Source organism: Petaurus breviceps, unplaced genomic scaffold (assembly GCF_028583685.1).
Source record: "Petaurus breviceps papuanus isolate PSGF00001 unplaced genomic scaffold, PetGlider_PUasm1.0 181, whole genome shotgun sequence".
NCBI lineage: Eukaryota > Metazoa > Chordata > Mammalia > Diprotodontia > Petauridae > Petaurus > Petaurus breviceps.
Genome location: NW_027185784.1, coordinates 13889458 through 13908404, shown reverse-complemented (window position 1 = coordinate 13908404; position 18947 = coordinate 13889458). Strand labels below are relative to the sequence as shown.

At 35.9% G+C, this 18947-nt stretch overlaps 1 protein-coding gene across 4 annotated transcripts in view; it reads right to left on the bottom strand.

The window, feature by feature from the left end:
• MKLN1 (muskelin 1) overlaps positions 1 to 18947 on the bottom strand; it is a 305308-nt gene that overhangs the window by 203188 nt on the left and 83173 nt on the right. For 3 of the 4 annotated variants that reach the window (XM_069087238.1, XM_069087241.1, XM_069087239.1), the window contains one exon: positions 9912 to 9981. The exons of the other annotated variant lie outside the window; for it this stretch is intronic. In XM_069087238.1, the coding sequence (XP_068943339.1) occupies positions 9912 to 9981 (70 nt within the window). The remainder of the gene's footprint in view (positions 1 to 9911; positions 9982 to 18947) is intronic. 4 annotated transcript variants of the gene reach the window in all.

Sequence of the window (18947 nt, the reverse complement as noted above, 5' to 3'; positions counted from 1 at the left end):
TGAAGCTATGTTTATTTATTTATAGTTCATTTTATTTTTAATCTCTACAATTTGGTATTCATATGAACATTCTAAACTACTCAAAACAAAACAAATTTAAGAACCACTGTTTTCTTAGCACTTCCTGAGGGCACATAATTACTTGATTCAAAAAATTAAAACAGTCACAGGTTTGCTTTTGAGTAAGTCAAGGAGTATATGAATATTTTATTTTGCATTATAAAGCTGTCTAATCACTAAAACATTAAACCACTGTTAAAAACATGCTATTATTGTTTCTGTTTCACATTATTCTGAAAGCATTACTTACATGTCTAAAATGCTTACTAAATAAAAATGAACTTTCTTCATATAGATACAGAACTCAAAAAGTGACAACTAGCAATTAATCTGTTCCCTTTCCCAATCATGATTTTAAAACTATTAATAATAATATACAAACATCATACATTCAAGATATTATTTAAAAGGTTTAGTACATCATAATTTAGTCACTAGAGTAAATTTAAGTCTTCAGAGATGTAATTTCCATACCCATCCAATTTCAATAATTATTTTTGAATTATAGATAAATACAATTATCTATGTAAATGGCAAGACATCATAATTCAACACTCCTAAGGTTGATAAAACATGCTTTCATGCTATATAAATTTTATTTTTAACTCCATTTCACCATAAAATTTTATCTACAAATCCCATAAACAGGAATTTTTATCAAATATAATTTTGGTTTTGTAAACTGGTAAATTCTGTGCTTTTACTGGAACAATGATACTTATCTGTGCTTACCTAGCACCTCACTTCTTCTGATGACCCAATCTGCGGATGAGCCATGGCTTTTCATCTTTTTCTGTCCTGCCACCTATCTTTTACTCATTTCATTGTTCATTCATACCTCCACCAGAGAGCAAATAAAGAGAAGAGAAAGAAAATGTGTTTCACTACTTGTTAATAAGAGTGTGACAATATTTACATGTATGGCACACAAATTAATTAGGTGATAGATCTAACTAAAATTCTCATGGGACTGTTTTTTCCATTCAATTTATCCCACTCCATACTCAAGAGCAAGTCCAAATTCATTTTTCTATTCATATCCATGAAGCAGAGAAACAACAACCAATACTTAGTGGCCTATAACCCTAGGAAAATCACTTTACCTGTCATTTCTTCCCTATACAGAAATCATACCTAGAAGGGGATTAGTAGCACCATACAGCACTGTGAGAGAAGAATGGGAGGGAGAGAAACAGGGAGAGGCAGTGAAAGAACCTTAAGACCACCCAAGCAGAGCTTTATGAAAATTTTACCATCATTTTACCAACTAAGAACACTTTTCCTAAACATTAAAGTTGGGGGGGGGGGGGTTGGTTTGGTTTTTTACAATTAGAGGCTAAGTTGTATCTTCATTTTAATCCTGTTTATAATTCAGTATGATGAGTTTAAAGAGTATTGGATATAGAGCTATATGACCTCTGTTTGAATTCTGACTTTTGAATTCTTGGTTAACTTCTGTAGGACTCAGTTTCCTCATCTGTAAAAATGAAAGGGTGGACCAATAAGATCTTCAATGACCCTTCAAACTTTAAATGTATGTTCCGATGATTCCCCAAATTTAGTATTCAGCTCCCTCCTGGTCCCAGATTATACCTGGCCATCAGGAGAGCAAGCAACACAATGCCTTCCATTCTGGTGTCCTCAGGCAAGGATGAACTTTTTTTCTTATTAAAAGGAGAACAGGATCATAATTTCTGAATTGGAAGGTACCTAAAGGTCATCTCTTCCAACTTCTTCATTTTGTGAATGAGGAAACTGAATCCAAAAAAAGTTACATGACTTAATTTAGGGACACTTATTGTTTATTAGACTTAAATGCTAACATAGTTGATAGAGCTCTGGGCCTGGAATTAGGAAAACCTTAAGTTCAAATCAGTCATCAGAGCTGTATGATCCTGGGTCAGTCACTTAACTTCTGTCTACATCAGTTGTTTCAACTGTTAAATGGGGAGCATAATAGCACCTACTTAACAAGGCTGTTGTAAGGATCAGAAGACATAATATTTGTGAAGTGCACAGCACAGGTATAAGGTAGGTGCTATATAAAAGCTTATTCCTTTTCCTTTCCTTTATTCAATCAATGTCCCATAGGGAGTAACAGAGCCAGAACTCAAACTCAGAGGCTCTCACTCCAAATACAATGAACTTTCCATTCAGAAAGTGACATAACATCCTCAGAATCACATAAGTGTGTACCACAAGTCTCAGAGCATGGTTTTAGTTTTAACAACTTCAGACATATAAATTCGACAAATATACAAAAAAAATTTAAAAATTACTTAAAATTTTAGAATATTGATATATTTCTTATTAAAATTCAACATAACCCAAAAAAATAAAATAAAATTCAACATCACCACCACTTTGTGCTATATATTACTCTAGTAGGTTTTTTAACTTTGCAAAAACTTCTACCAGCTGCTACTCAGTGACTGAAATGACTGTACTTGTAAATCCTTGCCTTAAGGTGTGATAGTAATGGCATTTAAAGATTCCCCTGTATTGGCTTGGTTTTCAAATTGATTGTGTTAAAACCCAGAGCTTGTTAATCCCACCTGTGGGATGGACTTGTTGATGTGAAAAGAAAGTCCTGAACTGGGAGGAGCTGGTGACGTAGATTGGGAGAGACAAGAGAGAGGCAGAAGAACTTTTTGGAAGCAGCACCTCGTGGAGGCAGAGAGAGACTGATAGAATTGCTGGGGGCCACTCTGAATTGCCCTGGACTTTTGAGACCTGCCCCCGGAGCTGCCAAGGACTGAGGAGACATGGCTGTTTTGCTGGTACTTTGTCTGTCTGTTTTGATGTTGTTTTGCCAGATTTGTCCACTGGTGAAAGACAGTCCTGTTGAAGAAGTCGTGGAACCTGGCTGTTGGCTAAGAAGCCCTGAGACTGTCCTGCAGACAGAGAGTGAATGCTGTCCACTGGTGAAGGGCAGTGCTGTTGTTGCAGGGGTCTGGAGACTGTCCTGCAGACAGAGTGAATACTGTCCACTGGTGAAGGACAGTGCTGTTGTTGCAGGGGTCTGGGAACCTTTCTGTTGGTTCAGAAGCCCTGAAGAAGGATTTTCTGGTTGTATGTTTACAGAAATCCTGGGAGAGGGTTTTGCTAATATTTTCAGGGGTTCTAGAACTGTTCTACAGACAGAGGATGAATTAATGAAGGGACTGGCAATGTATCTTGTGGCCTTGCTAAGCCTTGTCTCCCCAGGAACTAAGATTGCTGAGAACTTGCCTCAAGTCAAGATGAAGAAAAGACCTCCATTTGGGTATTAAGTGCTGTGCTTAAACTTGAAGTAACTCTGGGGTAAGATTCAATTGTGATCCAGGGGTGGGGAACTTTTGACCTTTTTGTGCTCTGTGATTGAACAAATGAAGGTACTTTACTTATGTTTGGAAACTAATCTCCATTTGAGAAGAGGGGCTTTGTGGTGGACTAAAGGTACAGCCTAGGGGTGGAGTAGTATTTAGAAGAGGGACTTTGTAATTGACTGAATGATTGGAAGGTCCTGGGGTGGGGTAGTACTTGGAGATATTTAATCACCCTTAGTAAATGCTGTATTTTGAATGATGTCATGTTTTGATCTTCTCTGTTCTTGGTTTGTCACTGAATAAAATGGAGAGCACCTATGCTGGTATTTTGAACCTTGGGAAGTTGCCTTTCCTTGGCATTATATTACATAAGGCCATCCAAAGAACTAGGTTTTGATGTACCCATGAAGGTTTTGATATGACCCCACAAGGAAAAGTCCAATGAAGATAACTGATCAGGTGACCATAGCAAAGCACAGGATCTCCTCTACAGATCTACAGTCTGAAAAGTGTCTTTCAAAAACTGCCACACACCCACAATATGACAGGGTACTCATCTTGTTAAAATAAAAAATCTATTATTCAAAATTCACAAAACTAAATATAAAAGAAATTTAAATAAACTTTCAAATGATGTTTTTTGTAAGTTTGTAGTATACTTCTAAAGTTAAACTGAACTCAGACTTTTGGGACACAGTTAGGTGGCACAGTAGATAAAGAACCTAAGACCTGGAGTCAGGAAGACCTGAGATCAAATGTGATGTCAGATACTTACTAGCTGTGTGACCCTGGACAAGTCATTTGAACTGTCTTTGCCTCATTTTCCTCATCTATAAAATGGGGATAATAATAGTACCTACTTCCCAGAGTTGTTTTGAGGACCAAATAAGAGAACAATTTTCAAGTGCTTAACACAATGCCTAGCATATTGTAAGCACTATATAAAAGTTTTTCTTCTTTGGTGTCAGAGGAAAAATTTGAACCAGGTCTTCTTGACTCCAAGTCTAGCACTAGATAATTAGTCAAAGACACAAAAAACTAACACTACCTCTCTCTGTATGTGTGTGTATACACATACATACATACACATACACACACCACATGTGTATATATAAACACACATATATCTATACCACCCCCCAATTTTCACACTGACACTTTTTGTGACAGCAAAACAGTAATACTGGAAATAAAATAGTTTCCCACTGACTGGGAAATGACTAAACAAACTCTAGTACATGGCCATAACGGAATTACAGCATCATAAGTAATCAGGTATATGAAGAACTCAGAGAAACACAGGAAAACTATAGGAACAGATACACAATGAAGTAATCAGAACCAGGCAAACAATATACATGATAACTACAACGTAAATGGAAAAAACAATAAAATAAAACTTCACATTGTATAATTATAACAACCAAGCTTGACCTCAGAGCAAAACTGAGAAAATGCACCTTCCTTTACAGTGTGTGTGTAGAGGAGGGAAGGGGGAGGGGGAGAGGAGATTAAAGTGAATAATACTCGTTCTCCTTTTCATGGAAAAAAAAAATCAACAAAATATTGTGAAACAAATCCTAAAATTTACCAAGTACACTTAGTACTTGGTAATCTAACAAAATACACACACACACACATATATATATACACACACACTGATCTGTCTTTAGTTCCAACAGGTCAAATAATCATGAATGCTAAAGCAAAGGCCTAAAATACCACCCCCTACATTTTTCAGATGAGATAAATGATTCGTATATAGGGCAAGCAAAGTAAGAAAAATTCAAGTCTCCTGATACACAGCCCATTTCTCCATTTACTATACCACACTTCTCTACAGAGAAAATCCCTAAAGTCATCTATATACTTACTTAAAACACATGGTTTGTCATACTAGAAACTAATGACAAGTAACAAAGGTGTAAGGTATGCCTCTTTTAAAAAACCTTTCTTTAGAGATCAAAATGACAATAAGGGACTTAGAACCATCTCGTGTATAATAATTTAGAAAAAAATTTTTTACCTGTCCTAAATTTTAATTAACCTAAGGACACATTCCAGTTCATATGAAAAGTATGCTTTCTAAGGCTATGTGGCCCTTATGAAATGTATTTGCCTAGGAAGGGTAAAATTACTGATTTAAAGTTAGTTTGGGTAAAGTGTGTGTCCATCGATTGGGAAATTGATGAACAAACTAGGTTATATGAATGCCAAAGAATACTATTATGCAATAAGAAATAACACGAGGAATTTGGATAAACATGGGAAAATTTTTGTGAATAGACGTAAAATAAAGCACTCAGAACATAAGCAAAACATATCCAACAACTACAATAATGAAATTTAAAAGAACAATAAGTGCAATTTGTTCTCTGAGTAATTATAATAATCAATTTTAGTTCTAGAGAACAGAAAATGAAGCACTGCTGCCTCCTCTTCACAGAGGAGAGGGTCTAAAAGGGCAGAATACTGATGCAGGCAGAGTTCTCTATCAGCTTTTTTCCTTATCTATTTTTCTACATTAGAAGGGAAAATTCAATTCATGGAGTAGGGAAAGGAAAAGGAGAGAGCAGAAGGATATGTAGAAATGTTGGTGATGTTTTTAAAGAGGTATCAATAAATCCTCTTTAATGTGTAAGTGAATTTGAGGCTAAATTTATAACAGAGATGAAGAATTAAGAGTTATTTCAATACCTGCAATATTCTGAAAAAGAACAGATAAAAAGTAGGTATAAAAGGTGAAATTTAAATGAGAGTCTCCATATTTATTATTGGAGTATTTGGTATAGGAAAAGAAAATAATAATCAGAAAAAAAATTCCTCCCATGAAATGTATGAGAATGTGTGGAATGTCCTTAAGGGGGGAAAGAAGAAATCACATAGATGAAAATTTTTAGTTCAAAAAAAAAAAAAAACTCCTATTCTCAACATCAACTACTCAGAATGGTCCAGAATCCATTAATAAAACAAACAACATTAATTTCCTCCATAACATATTGTAAAACCTCATTTATTCAGCATCATGGAAGAAGATGTTCACAAAAGTCATTTTTTCAAATGAACAAAGTTGGTCATTTTAAGCATCAAATTTTAAAACTGGGAAGTTTTAGAGCTGAATGGGCCAGCTAAAGATTATCTAGAGAACTACCAACTATTGTCTTAATAAAGACCAGAAAAGTGACATCCCCATAGTCACACAGGCAGTTAGTGGCAGCAATGGACTCAAACAAAAGTCTCTTGGGATCCAGTACAGCTGTCTTTCCAATATAGGAGGCTCTCTTCCTTTATAGGAACTATTTTTAATGTACACTTTGATATATCTAAGAACTATGACAGAACCACTCATCAATCAATATGGGTACAGACTACAATCCACTCATTTCTCCTCACCCTGTACAAGCCCTGCCTCTAACTTTCCACAGGAAATCCACCCAACTTTACTCTTAGACTTCTTCCTATATATTTCTTGACATTATGTGACTATCAATGAAACACTCCCTCTAAGCCTCTCCTGCTATATGACAAACTGACATACCTTACCAATTACAGGTCCTTCTGATGATAGATTTTATATAGTTTCTCCTAAGTAATTTTTTGTTAGTAATATATTGCAGCCCATGCACATTCACCATACACCACTCTCCTCCCTTGTCCTTTGGGTGATCCACAACTTTATTTCTTTACAGAGTAGGGTAGTCCCAAAACTTCAACCATTGAGCATCACTTGAAATAATGTTGGTATAAAAAACAGGTATCTGTTTCACAGAGAAACATAATCCCATTAAAAAGTTTCAAACAATTTCTAAAGGTAAGCCAGTCTGATCACTCTCTCCTTTTCAATTGGGAGCCCTTTCATTTTTCATCCATGGGGTCTGTCCAACAAACAGGTTTTGACAAGCCAGACCTCAACATTATTCATTCAATTGCATATCACAGTCTGAAAAACAATAGGTTTCTCCAGTATGGATAATTAATAAAAACAATGGAATTCATTTAGGAGGTTCTACAATGTTTGAGTTCAATGAATTCGGTATAACATTATCCATAAACTCAAAGAACTCATCATCCAAAGAGAATGTACCCCTCTTCCACCTAGCCTTTGAACTGAACATCTTCCATGTAAGTGACAAATATCTTTACTGAACATAGCTCTCTGTAATTAAATTAATATTAATACAGAGATGGCTGAACAATGTTTATGTTGTTATATTCTTAAAGGAACTGTATATTACTCTGACATATGCATGGGAAACATTGTTGGTGCAAAGGCTTTAAGGTGATGTTTTACTTTATTTAGTAAATCAAATGCTTGGTTGGTTTTTTTTTTTTTACAGAAAACGATGATAATAATCCTGAGAAACTACATTCCCTATATCTTCTAGTCAATTGTGTAACTGTAATAATGTGGTCTGCTATAGAATAACTTTTACAAAAGTCTGCCAATTCATTTTTTCAACTTAAGTAAAAAGCATCAATAAAATACCCTTGATATATGGGTATGTATCAAGTTTATGTCTCATAAATTCTGATGTATAGCAATTCTCATCAAGATTTTATATTTTATATAGAAGGCAAAGCAGGCATAAAGGTCAACAGTTACTAGTTTTTTTCTTTTCTTTTTTTGGGAGTAGTAATAAAGTCTATTTTTTCCCCAAGTATGTGACATCCTCTCCTTACCAGAAATTTTCAATGGAAATTTTCCTTAAATATATTAATACAAAAGGTTTCTTTCCTTTAAGAAAAACTCAGGTTTTCTTAAAAGAAGAGACTATAATTTAACTGTTCATCACTATGAACAGAGTATGCTGCAATTCCTATACAGCAATATAATAAATCACATTTTAAATATGGAGAGTCTTTTGTCCTTATACTAAATAGTCCCAAACTACTATATCCTTTGAATTATTTCAGCTTTTTTTTTTAATTCCCATTTCTCTCTGCTTTCAGGATATCCAGTTGCTATTTTTCCCTTCCAGGCTGCTTGTCTCTCTTTGCCTCTGCCCTGATCTTCTCTCTCCATATATAGAAACATTTCTATACTGCTGGGAACTGGGAAAGGAGATGTTACATCTAAAATAGATGCAATGAGAACCTGAAAGCTTACTACAATTTATATGCACATACTTGCTCACAGAATTTGTAATGTACATTTTGGCTAAAGAGAAGCAGCCAAGGCCCCCCAAGCCTCTCCCTCCCTCCAGCAGAAGCAGAACTGAGGCAGGAAGAGGTTCTTTTTGATTCTAGGTCAGGAGTTCTAGTTGTTTCATGGGACCCTCTGATAGAGTGGTGAACCCTTTCTCTGAATGATGTTTTAAATGGATTACAAAAAAACTAGTTACTTGAAAGTACAATTATAAAAATATTATTTTTAAAAAGTTCATGGATTCCAGGTTAAGAATCCTTGTTATAGACTATAGAGGTGTTAGTATATAGAAAATCAAACAATGTTAAAAACAAAGTTATTCCACTACAACAATACAAAGGCAAGAAAGGTCTAATACTTAATAACTACCTTTGAATTAAGAATTCAAACATTGTAGGAAAAAAAGAAAATTATAAAATTTATTTGTTCAGAATGACTAAAAATTTTAACATCACAGTGAAGAATTTCTAACAGTAAGAACATTTTTTTCAATTAAGATGAGAAAAAGGCAAACTTGCTAGATAAGCAACCGAGTACAGTATAACTCCTAAAGGAAAATGGAAAATTAAGACAAAAATAAAACGTGCAAAAAGCCCACCATTTAATACAAACCAGGAAAAGATATATACCACAAAAAGAACAAGACAACCAATTACACTACAACTTCTCTAGAAATTCACTATGAACATTATTTCCTACCACACTGAATTCAGTAATAGCAGACAACTTTGGATCTTTTCTGTCAGTAGAAAGTACAAGGTCCTAAGTAAGGACCAATTGAGTTAAGTTAATCAAATACCCAAAGAACTTACTATAAATATTTGTTTCTTGCTACAAAGCAGTTCCACAAAATGAGCTTCATCTCAAAGCCAGCAATATGAAGTTCCAATCTACTAACAATTCCTACAGTGTATAGATGGACTAAACTAGGCAAAAAAAAAAATCAGCGTATGTAAAAGCAAGATAAGGCAGAATCAACACTTCTGCCCCAATAAATGCTCATATGCTTCAAACCTTAAAGCTAAGGTTTAATAATACATCAACTAAATTTGATATTCATTAATCAAATATAGCTCAACTAAATTTCCTAAAGCATGTGAAGAAACAGAGTAGGTAAAATCAGTATTTCCATTATTGATTTAGAGAAAGCAAAGAGGATTCTAAAAAGTACTTCAAGTTAACTTCCATCAAACCACAAGAAAACTTTTCCAACATTTAAGAACAGGGGGAATTTAATTAGCTTGCTGTTAAGAAGTCTAGAAAAACTTACAAAAGAAGCAACAAATTCTAGGTGTCAACTAAACCAGTTAGTTTCAAGAGATGATGGTGCTAAATTAATCCTGACTTACAACTACTGAGAAGCATCCTATACCTATAAAGCAAAATCAGATTCTTACCTGGGGAGGGTAATTGCTCTCTGAAGACCATCGTGAAGATTGGTCATTTGGCTTATCCACTAAAATATTCCTAAAATAGAGGGAAAGAAAAACACCTTAAGTTTCAATCACTCTTAAAAATGGACTCTATTAGCAATATTAAAAATAATTCTTCTATTATGGATAGAAAAAAAACATGTAAACACTTGAAAATAAGGTAATTAGGCCACAAATCAACAACTCAAAGACCAATGCAGTAAAATCTCATTATAATACAGTTTATGCAGTACAAAGAAATCCCTTTTCTTATAGCCTTCTCAATGGAATCACCTATATCTCAGCTGGGAAGAACTAGTTACTAAGCTTTTCATCAGATCAGGCTCTATTCCTGAAGAGGAAAGTATACGCTCCTTCTCCCTGCAATGCAACCTTGGGCAGCTCACTAAACCCCTCTAATCCTGTTTCCTCATATACAAAATGGAGACATTGACATATAAGAATTAAATGCCTTTTAGCCATAAGTCTGTGATTCTGTATTACATTATAATTGCTGTTCTATTTGCACACAAGTGTTATCTCCCTAACTTGAAAGCAGGGATTCCCTTGTTTCTAGTCAGTCAGTAAACAAGCATTCATCAAGTACCTAGTAAGTGTCAGGCACTGTGCTACATGCTGGGGATACAAAGAAAAGGGAAAAAAAAGATCTAGTGCTGGCTCTCAGGATGCTCACAGTCTAATGAGACAATATAAAAACAAACACATAAACAGAAGCAAGCGGATCTAGAAGCCTAAAGTTCTATAAACACAAAGACCCCAACTATAGCAGAGTAAGGACTTACTCTTTAACAAAAATTGCTAGGAAAACTTGAAAGCAGTCTGGTAAAAATTAAATTTAGACCAACAGCTCACACCATACACACCAAGATGAGCTCCAAATGTATACATGAATTTGATCTAAAAGATCACATCAACAAATTGGAGGATCAAGAAAGAAATTATCTTTCAGATCTATGAATGGGAAAGAGTTCATGACCAAAGAAGAGACAATAGGGATCAAAAGATAAAATGGGCAAATGTGGTTATATAAAATTTTAAAGATTTCACACACACAAAAAGAATAACTGCTAAGATTGGAAAGGGAAAAAAAAAATCTTTGCACTAAGTTTCTCTGACAAAGGTCTCAATTTCAAGATAGATAAGGGGCTGGTTACAATTTATAACAATAAGAGATGCTCCCCAGCCGATACATGTTGAAAGAATATAAAAAGGCAGTTCTCAATGGAAGAAATTCAAACTACCAATAGCTATATGAAAAAGTGTTCCAAATTATATTAGAGAAATGCAAACCTAATACTCCACCACATGCATCAGATTGGCAAAGCTGACAATATGACAAACCTTGAAAGGTTTTCAGGGCTATGCTAATGGAGCTATTACTAGGTATTCTGGAAAGAAATCTGAAACTATACCCCCAATGTTATTTAAACCACTTTGATCCAGTGATACCATTACTATGCCTAGGATCCATAAATATCAAAATATTTATAACAGCTTTTTTTGTGGTGGCAAAGAACTGGAAACAAAGGAAATGTTCTTTAACTTGGGAATGTCTGTAGAAATTACAGCATATGAATATGAGAATAATATTGTGTTGCAAGAAATGATGAAATTATTTCAGAGAAACTTGGAAAGATTTGCATGAATGGCTTCAGGGTGAAGTGGACAGAGCCAGGAGAATATTTTCACAATGATATTGTTATAATATAAATTAACAACAATTCTGAACTCTTATCAATGGAGGGAGTGAGCAGCCATGATTACAGAGGATCAATGATGAAAAGCACTACCAATATGCTAAAAGAGAGGTGGCAAATTAAATATATAAACTGAGACACATTTTTATTTTAACAAGAACAATGTGGGAATTTGTTTTGCTTAACTGCATGTTTGTTACAAGAGTTTTCTTTTGCTCCCCTCTCTTCTGCCCCCAGGAAATGAGGGGAGACAAGAGAAGGATAGAAAATAAATGCTGGCTAAGTGAAAAAAACTTTTTTAAATCTAGATGAGAGGGACTGAACTAAGGTGACAGCTGTATGAGTGGAGAGAAGGGGTCAGGAGAGAGAGAATGAAAATGTAGAAAAGGCAAGATTGGCAGTTGATTAGATGTGGGATGAGGAATAAGTGAGGAGTTGAATCTAAAGAGGTGGTTAAAAACTTAGGAGAATAAAAGGATGGTGGTATCTTCCACAAAAATAAGGAAGATTGCAAGATAAGTTCATTTTTGCCCATGTTGAGTTTAAGATGATTTCAGGACAACCCATCTGAAATAACCAATTAGCGATATAGGATTAGAGCTGCTTGGGGAGTTAGGGTAGAGTCACAGATGTCATATCTTTATAGAGGATAGTTAAATCTGTAGAATTTGATGATGTAATGAAAAAAGTGTAGACAATAATGTAACATACAACGTTCAAGTTCCTTACTTTAGTGGATCTTCATTCAGGTCATACCTGCTATGGTGGAGACCACCAGGGCTCTGTCCCAAGAACTATTCTTTTCTCCCTCTACATTTCACTTTGGGATGTATCCTATTAGGTCACATAAGCTCCATTACCTTCAGGCTAAAGATGCTCAGATCTACTTACTTAGCCCACTCCTGCACCTAACCTCTCTTCTAATCTCTGGGCTCAAATCTCTAACTACTTATTAGAAATCTCAAACTAGATGTTCCTTTGACACCTTAAACAACATATCCAAAATAGAATTTGTTATTTTTCTTCCCAAACCTTCCTCTCTTCTGAACTGGCCTATTATTGGTAAATGTACAGCCATCCTTTTAGTCATCCAGGCGAAACATAGGTGTCAACCTCACCTCTTCACTCTTCCTCACCCCCCATTATTCAATCACTTGTCAAGTCCTAAGTTTCTATTTTTATAACATCTCTCCAACTATCCTCTTCTCTTTTACTGTCATCACCCTGGTGCTGGTCCTCTTTGCCTCACACATGGACTCGGAAAATGGGCTTTTGGTTGGTCTAATTCAAATCTCTCTACTTAGCTGTCAAATTGATCTTCCTAAACCATAGGTATGACCATAGCATCACCCTATTCAATAAATTCCAGTGCTTCCCTACTGTCAACTGAATTAAACAGAAAATTGTTTGACTTTTAAAGCTCTTCCAAACTTACCTTTTCAGTATTTTTACATCTTATTCCCCTCCATGAAGACTGATCCAGTGACACCAGCCTCCTTGCTATTCTTCAAATATGACATTCAAGCTCCTGATTGAGTGTTTTCACTGGCTGTTCCCCATGCCTGGAATTTTCTCCCTTCTCATCTCTATTTCCTGGCTTCCTTTGTTTATTTCAAGTCTCAGCTAAAGTTCTACTTTATGCACGAAGTTTTTCTCAGGTCTCCTTGCATTAGTACCTTTCCTCTAACACTATCCTTAACTTATCTTGCATATATTTTGTTTGTTGTCTTCCCCATTATACTGTGAACTCCTTGAGAATAGGGACTTTTTGGGGGGCATTTGTACCCCCAGTACTTAACATAATGCCTGGCATAGTAAGCATTTAACAAATGCTTACTGAATGGACAAGGCAGTAGGTAAAAGAAACAAAATACAGAAAAATCTCTGCAAGTAAATGTGAGGAAGGCAAGATCACTTTCAGCTGGGGAATCATGGTTTAGAATTGGAAAGGCCTTTAAAGGTTGAACCTCTTATTTTACCTGTTAGAAAAATAAAGTCCAGGGAAATGAAATGAATTGCCTACTGTCACAGAGGAATTAAATGGCAGAGTTAGGATTCAAACATAGGGAATACGTTTGAAATAGGTTTTAACTTTATATATGACCACATATATACGTATATATAACTTTTTCTATGACTTTAACAAACAAAAATCTCAGAAAATAAGCAATTGGCGAGAAATTCAAATGAGATTTAATTGCAAATTTGAAGCTAAGTCAAATTTTATCATTAGACTGGAGGGAGAATTAAGGCATCAACAATTAGAAATAAGAATGAGGGACTAAGCAAAAAAGACAGTGAATTACAAATAAGTGCCCTTCTGGATACATCTGGGAGCAATATAAGGACTTAGGAGATGTGAGAAATAATATGAATAGTCGTGTATCCACTACTGGACTAGCGTTTCATCTGGTACTATCTTGGACACCGTAAAAATTAATGAAGAAAACTTTTTAATAAGAACTTTTAATATTCCATAGATCTAAGATAAATAGGATTCCTGCCATTCTTAGTTCATAGATTGGATTAATCTCCCACCACCTAGTGGCAACTGAGAGTACTGCAGAGATCAGTAACAATGGGGAAATTCCCCTTTCCAAGGTACTGAAACTTGTGACTACTTAAGTTTTATCATCATGCTTCCCAAAATGATGCTTTAGGTGTCACCTCCCAGACTTACAAGCAGATGTGATGATATGCCTACACAAGAGTGAAAACTATAACTACAGCCCCTACTGTAATGACACCACACTAAAATAAATTATACTATATAGTATATATATTCATTTGCCCTTGATTAGTCCCTTAACTTTCTTAAAACACTCAAAGTACTTTACTATACAATACTATTTAATAATGTAGTACTATACTGTGGAGTACTAGGGTCTACCTCCACTAAGCCAGAGTCCCCAGTCTTCAACCTCCCACAAATAAATCATTTATGTGCTCTTAAGCCTCAGTCTCCTCATCTGTAAAATTAGGGGACTGGAATAGATGGTTTCTAAGGCTCCTTACAACTATAAACTTATACAGTGTTACAGTTCTCTAGAAACTTAAATTTAAATGAATCAATGAGTGAAGCCTTTTATTAAGCACCTGTACCAAGTGAAATAATAAGAACTAGCAAGAAGAGCGACACTGGTGTCAGGAAGAGTCAAGGAAGGGCTAAAAAGGACAAACTTTACTCCTTGGAACATATCTGGGACTGTTAAATGTGAGGGGAAAATGCTACCATTTAACTCAATGACATGTGGTTTTGAGAGGCAGTAAATAAGGCACAGCAGACAGTTGGTCCTGAAATCAGGAATAACCTGATTCAAGTCACTCCTGTGACACATGATAGCTATGTCACTGGACAACTAACTTAAGCTGTCAGTGCTCCAGGCAACTCTCTCAGAGCCTAAGTTCACAGAAGGTTCTGGCCCAAGGTGGTATCCCAAGGAGTATCCTCACTTGGGAGTTCCCTAGACCAATAAAACCACAGATCCACAACATTCCAATTCTAATGTCTATACACTTGAAGTGGATGAACTAGAGCAAACAGAGCAATTGTAGGGATGCCACCAGAGGAGATGAGATTAAAGTCGTGAACTTTCCCTTCTGGAAGAAAGATTTATTCTTCACATTTAAGCTTAAAAAAAAAAAATGGTAACAAAACCAGGCCAATGAGGACCTGAGGAGTTCCTGAGTTTCATCATCAAATTCACTACTATTCAGACTCTATACAAAGTAGCTTTCAGGTTAAAGGAAGCAAAGAGGAAAACTACAAATGCAAAGATTAGTGGAACAGCAGTATTCAAACAAGAAACCTCAAACAATACACAGAGAACTCCATTCTCTGTTGGTGGTCGTTCTTCATTCTTGAAGAAGACCAAAATGACACCACTATGCTAGAGCACAGTTTCACTGTGTCTCACTGTGGCTGATCAGACCACTAATGAGATTGGAATCACACTTCAGGCACAAATAGTCCATGTAAGCATTTGGGGTGGATTCTTTAAATTTGCACGTCTTGCATTTCTTTTGAGCTACTTCAATTCTGCTTTACTTGTAGAGCACAACATCTTCTCTGATGTGGGCACACAAGTGGTCCTGTGTCAGTGTCTCCCATGTCACAAGCAATTCCAAAATTCTTAAGAGAGATCTTGAGAGTGTCCTTGTATCGCTTCTTCTCACCACCATGTGAGCTCTTGCCCTGTGTGACTTCTCCATAACATAGTCTTTTTGGTAATCGTACATTCTGCATTTGAACAATGTGGCCAACCCATCAGAGTTGCACTCTCTGAAGCAGTTTGAATGCTTGGCAGTTTAGTTCTAGAAAGGACCTCAGGGTCTGGTATCTTAGCCTGCCAGGTGATCTTCAGAATCTTCCTAAGATAATTCAAATGGAAGTGATTCAGTTTCCTGGCATGGCACTGGAAGACTGTCCAGGTTTCACAGGCATTCAATAATGAGGTCAGCACAATGGCTCTGTAGACCTTCAGTTTGGTAGTCAGTCTAATATCTCTTATCTCCCACACTTTCCTTCACAGACTCCCAAACACTGAGCTAGCTCTGGCAATGTATGAGCCAACTTCGTCATCAATATGCACATCCCCAGAAAGAATTCTGCCAAGGTAAGCAAACTTTATCCACAGCATTCAAAACTTCTCCATTTGCTATAACCAATGGTCCATGTATGAGTGCTGTAGTGGTGGCTGATGGAGGCATCTCTGATTTCTTGGGGTTAACTGTTAGGCCAAAATTAGCACAAGCAGCAGAGAGTCAATCCATACTTTGTTGCACCACAGGTTCAGAGGCTGCACTGAGTGTGCACAACCATCTACAAACAGAAAATCATGCACCAATGCTCCCCCCACGTTGGTCTTGGCTTGTAGCCTTTTCAAGTTGAAGAATTTACCATTAGTGCAGTAGTTGACCTTGATGCTGTGTTCATCCTCAATGAAAGTGTTTGACAACATCATGCTAAAAAGCAAGAGAGCAAGCAGACTTGTTTCACTCCATTGGTGACTGGGAAAGCACAAGAGTATTGACCATAATGCAGAACTAGGGCGAGCGCATGAAACTGATGTACAATGCTAATGAACTTCGCTAGGCAACTAAATTTTGTGTTACAAACACAAAATTAGCCTCCCTACCAAGAAGGGCCCACACTATGGGACTAAGAACTTCAATCTTTCTTGGGCACAGTGTATAAAGAGAATGCCCGCTCAGCTTCTCAATTGCTTCTCAATTCTCTCACCCCCAATGTTCATTTCTGTTTCTGGGAAATTTGAGGAATTCCTATTTGAGGATAGATAATCAGTGAAAGCAAACACCTTAAAGGCCAAAAGAATAAATATTGCTAAATTAAGTTCCTGTGGTAAAAGAGAAAAGGCATTAAGACCCTCAGAGTTACCACCAAGGGTAAGCTAACAGCACATCTTAGAAAAAAAATCACAAAAAAGAATTTTAAAAAAGGGGGATTAATTCTTCACTGGACTGACATCAGTTGGTCCTGGTCCCTTGCTAGAATGTTAAGTCCTAGACAACCAAAAAATAGTGGTGAGTGAATGCAGAAAGGTTTCAAACCTAAAGGTAGATATACCTTCATCACACCAAATAATACAATTTAAAATGTCTGAAAGTGAAGAAAGCTCAGGAATGAGGAGGATAAAAGAAAGGATCCACCACAAGTACAAGAGGAAACAATCACCACATCTAAGGAATGCGAATAGAAAAGGTCAATTATAAAGGCTTCTTGGAGTACCTCCTCTTTTGTGTCTTAGAGGATGCTCCTCCAACCCCTCACAACCAGGACTTTGGGCCTCTAGCAAAGGAATAAAGCTGGAAAATCAGTTACAGAGGGCTAGAAAGTCCAGAGGAGAAAGAATGACAAAAAAAAGAACCAGACTTTACTACAGTGGCAAATTAGAATCTCCCTCTAGTAGTTTTTCAACGATAACCCTCACTATCTGAGGAAAAGAGAGCTCATCAGACCTTCATGCTGTGACAGAACAGAGAAAAATCATGCAGGGCTGGGAACACAAAAGTACCAGGGCTGCTTGAAGGTAAAGGATCAACAATAAGTAGATTTTAAGCAAAGATACCAATAGAAAAGTGAGCACTAAATGATAAGACATACTTAAGCTAACTAAGGAGAAGTGAAGAATCATTTTTTATAAAGTGAGCTATCTTGAAAAGTACTTTGTACAAAAAAGACAATCAAAATTACCCAAGGATGGTGAAGATATCTTGATAATTTCTGCAAAGCCTCCTGTAACAACAATGGAATACCTCCAAGAACCTTCAGAATGGTTCAGAAAAGCAATCATTAAGGAAAAATATAAAAGAAATAAGGAGAGAAATTACATTTCTTAAGGAAGAAATTAACCAATATAGCCAGAGATTTGGAACAAAAGACAAAAACACTAACAATAATAGTAGGGTTCTTAAAAAAAAAAAGATAACAGAAATACTTTGCAAAAAGGCAAAGTCAGAGGGGGAAAATAGCCCAAAACAGCAAAAAGAAAAGTTTAGAAGACATGAATTTAAAAAAAAAAAAAAAGAATACTTAACTCAAAAATAGGAGACAAAGAGCTAATCTGAGGATCACAAGTTTTCCAGAAAAACATCACAAAAAGATAAACAAAACCACCCTCCAAGAAATCACACAGAAAAATTTCCAAGAAATACAGAAAGCTGTATTAATACTGTAATAAGTTATTACATATTACATTAATACAATAATATCACAACTACATTAATACAATATTAAAAGCTGTAAATACTGATCTAGAGAATCCAGAGAACATTTAAAAAGAAATAGCAACTTTAAATTACTGCCATACACTGTAAGCAGTTGGAACTAAACTTCTACATGAAGCTATACATCTCAATATTAACTGCCACTGAGAAGGAAAAAGTGGTTTGCTATCAAGGGAGGTACAACTCAGGGACAGCTGCACAACCATTTTGAACCTATTGTGGTATACAGGGCAAGTTGTTGGTTGAAATAATCAATAGACCTAGTAGTTCCTGTGGTTCCTTCCTATCACCAAAAAAAAAAAAAAAGGGGGGGGGGGTAAGAAGAAAGAAAGCTTCAAACCCACTAATATGGTATATGGAAGTCATGGTTTATCATTTTGCAGTAAAAAGTTTTTTAAGGAAATACTGGAAGACCTTTAACAATGTAAATGAAAAGACAACTAAAAGGAAGTTGAACTCTGAGCAAGAGAGAAACCAATGAAGGGTCGAGAGTACAGATAATGAAATATCATTCTCCCCTCAGAGCAGAAACATAAGGACAGAAAATTTATATATT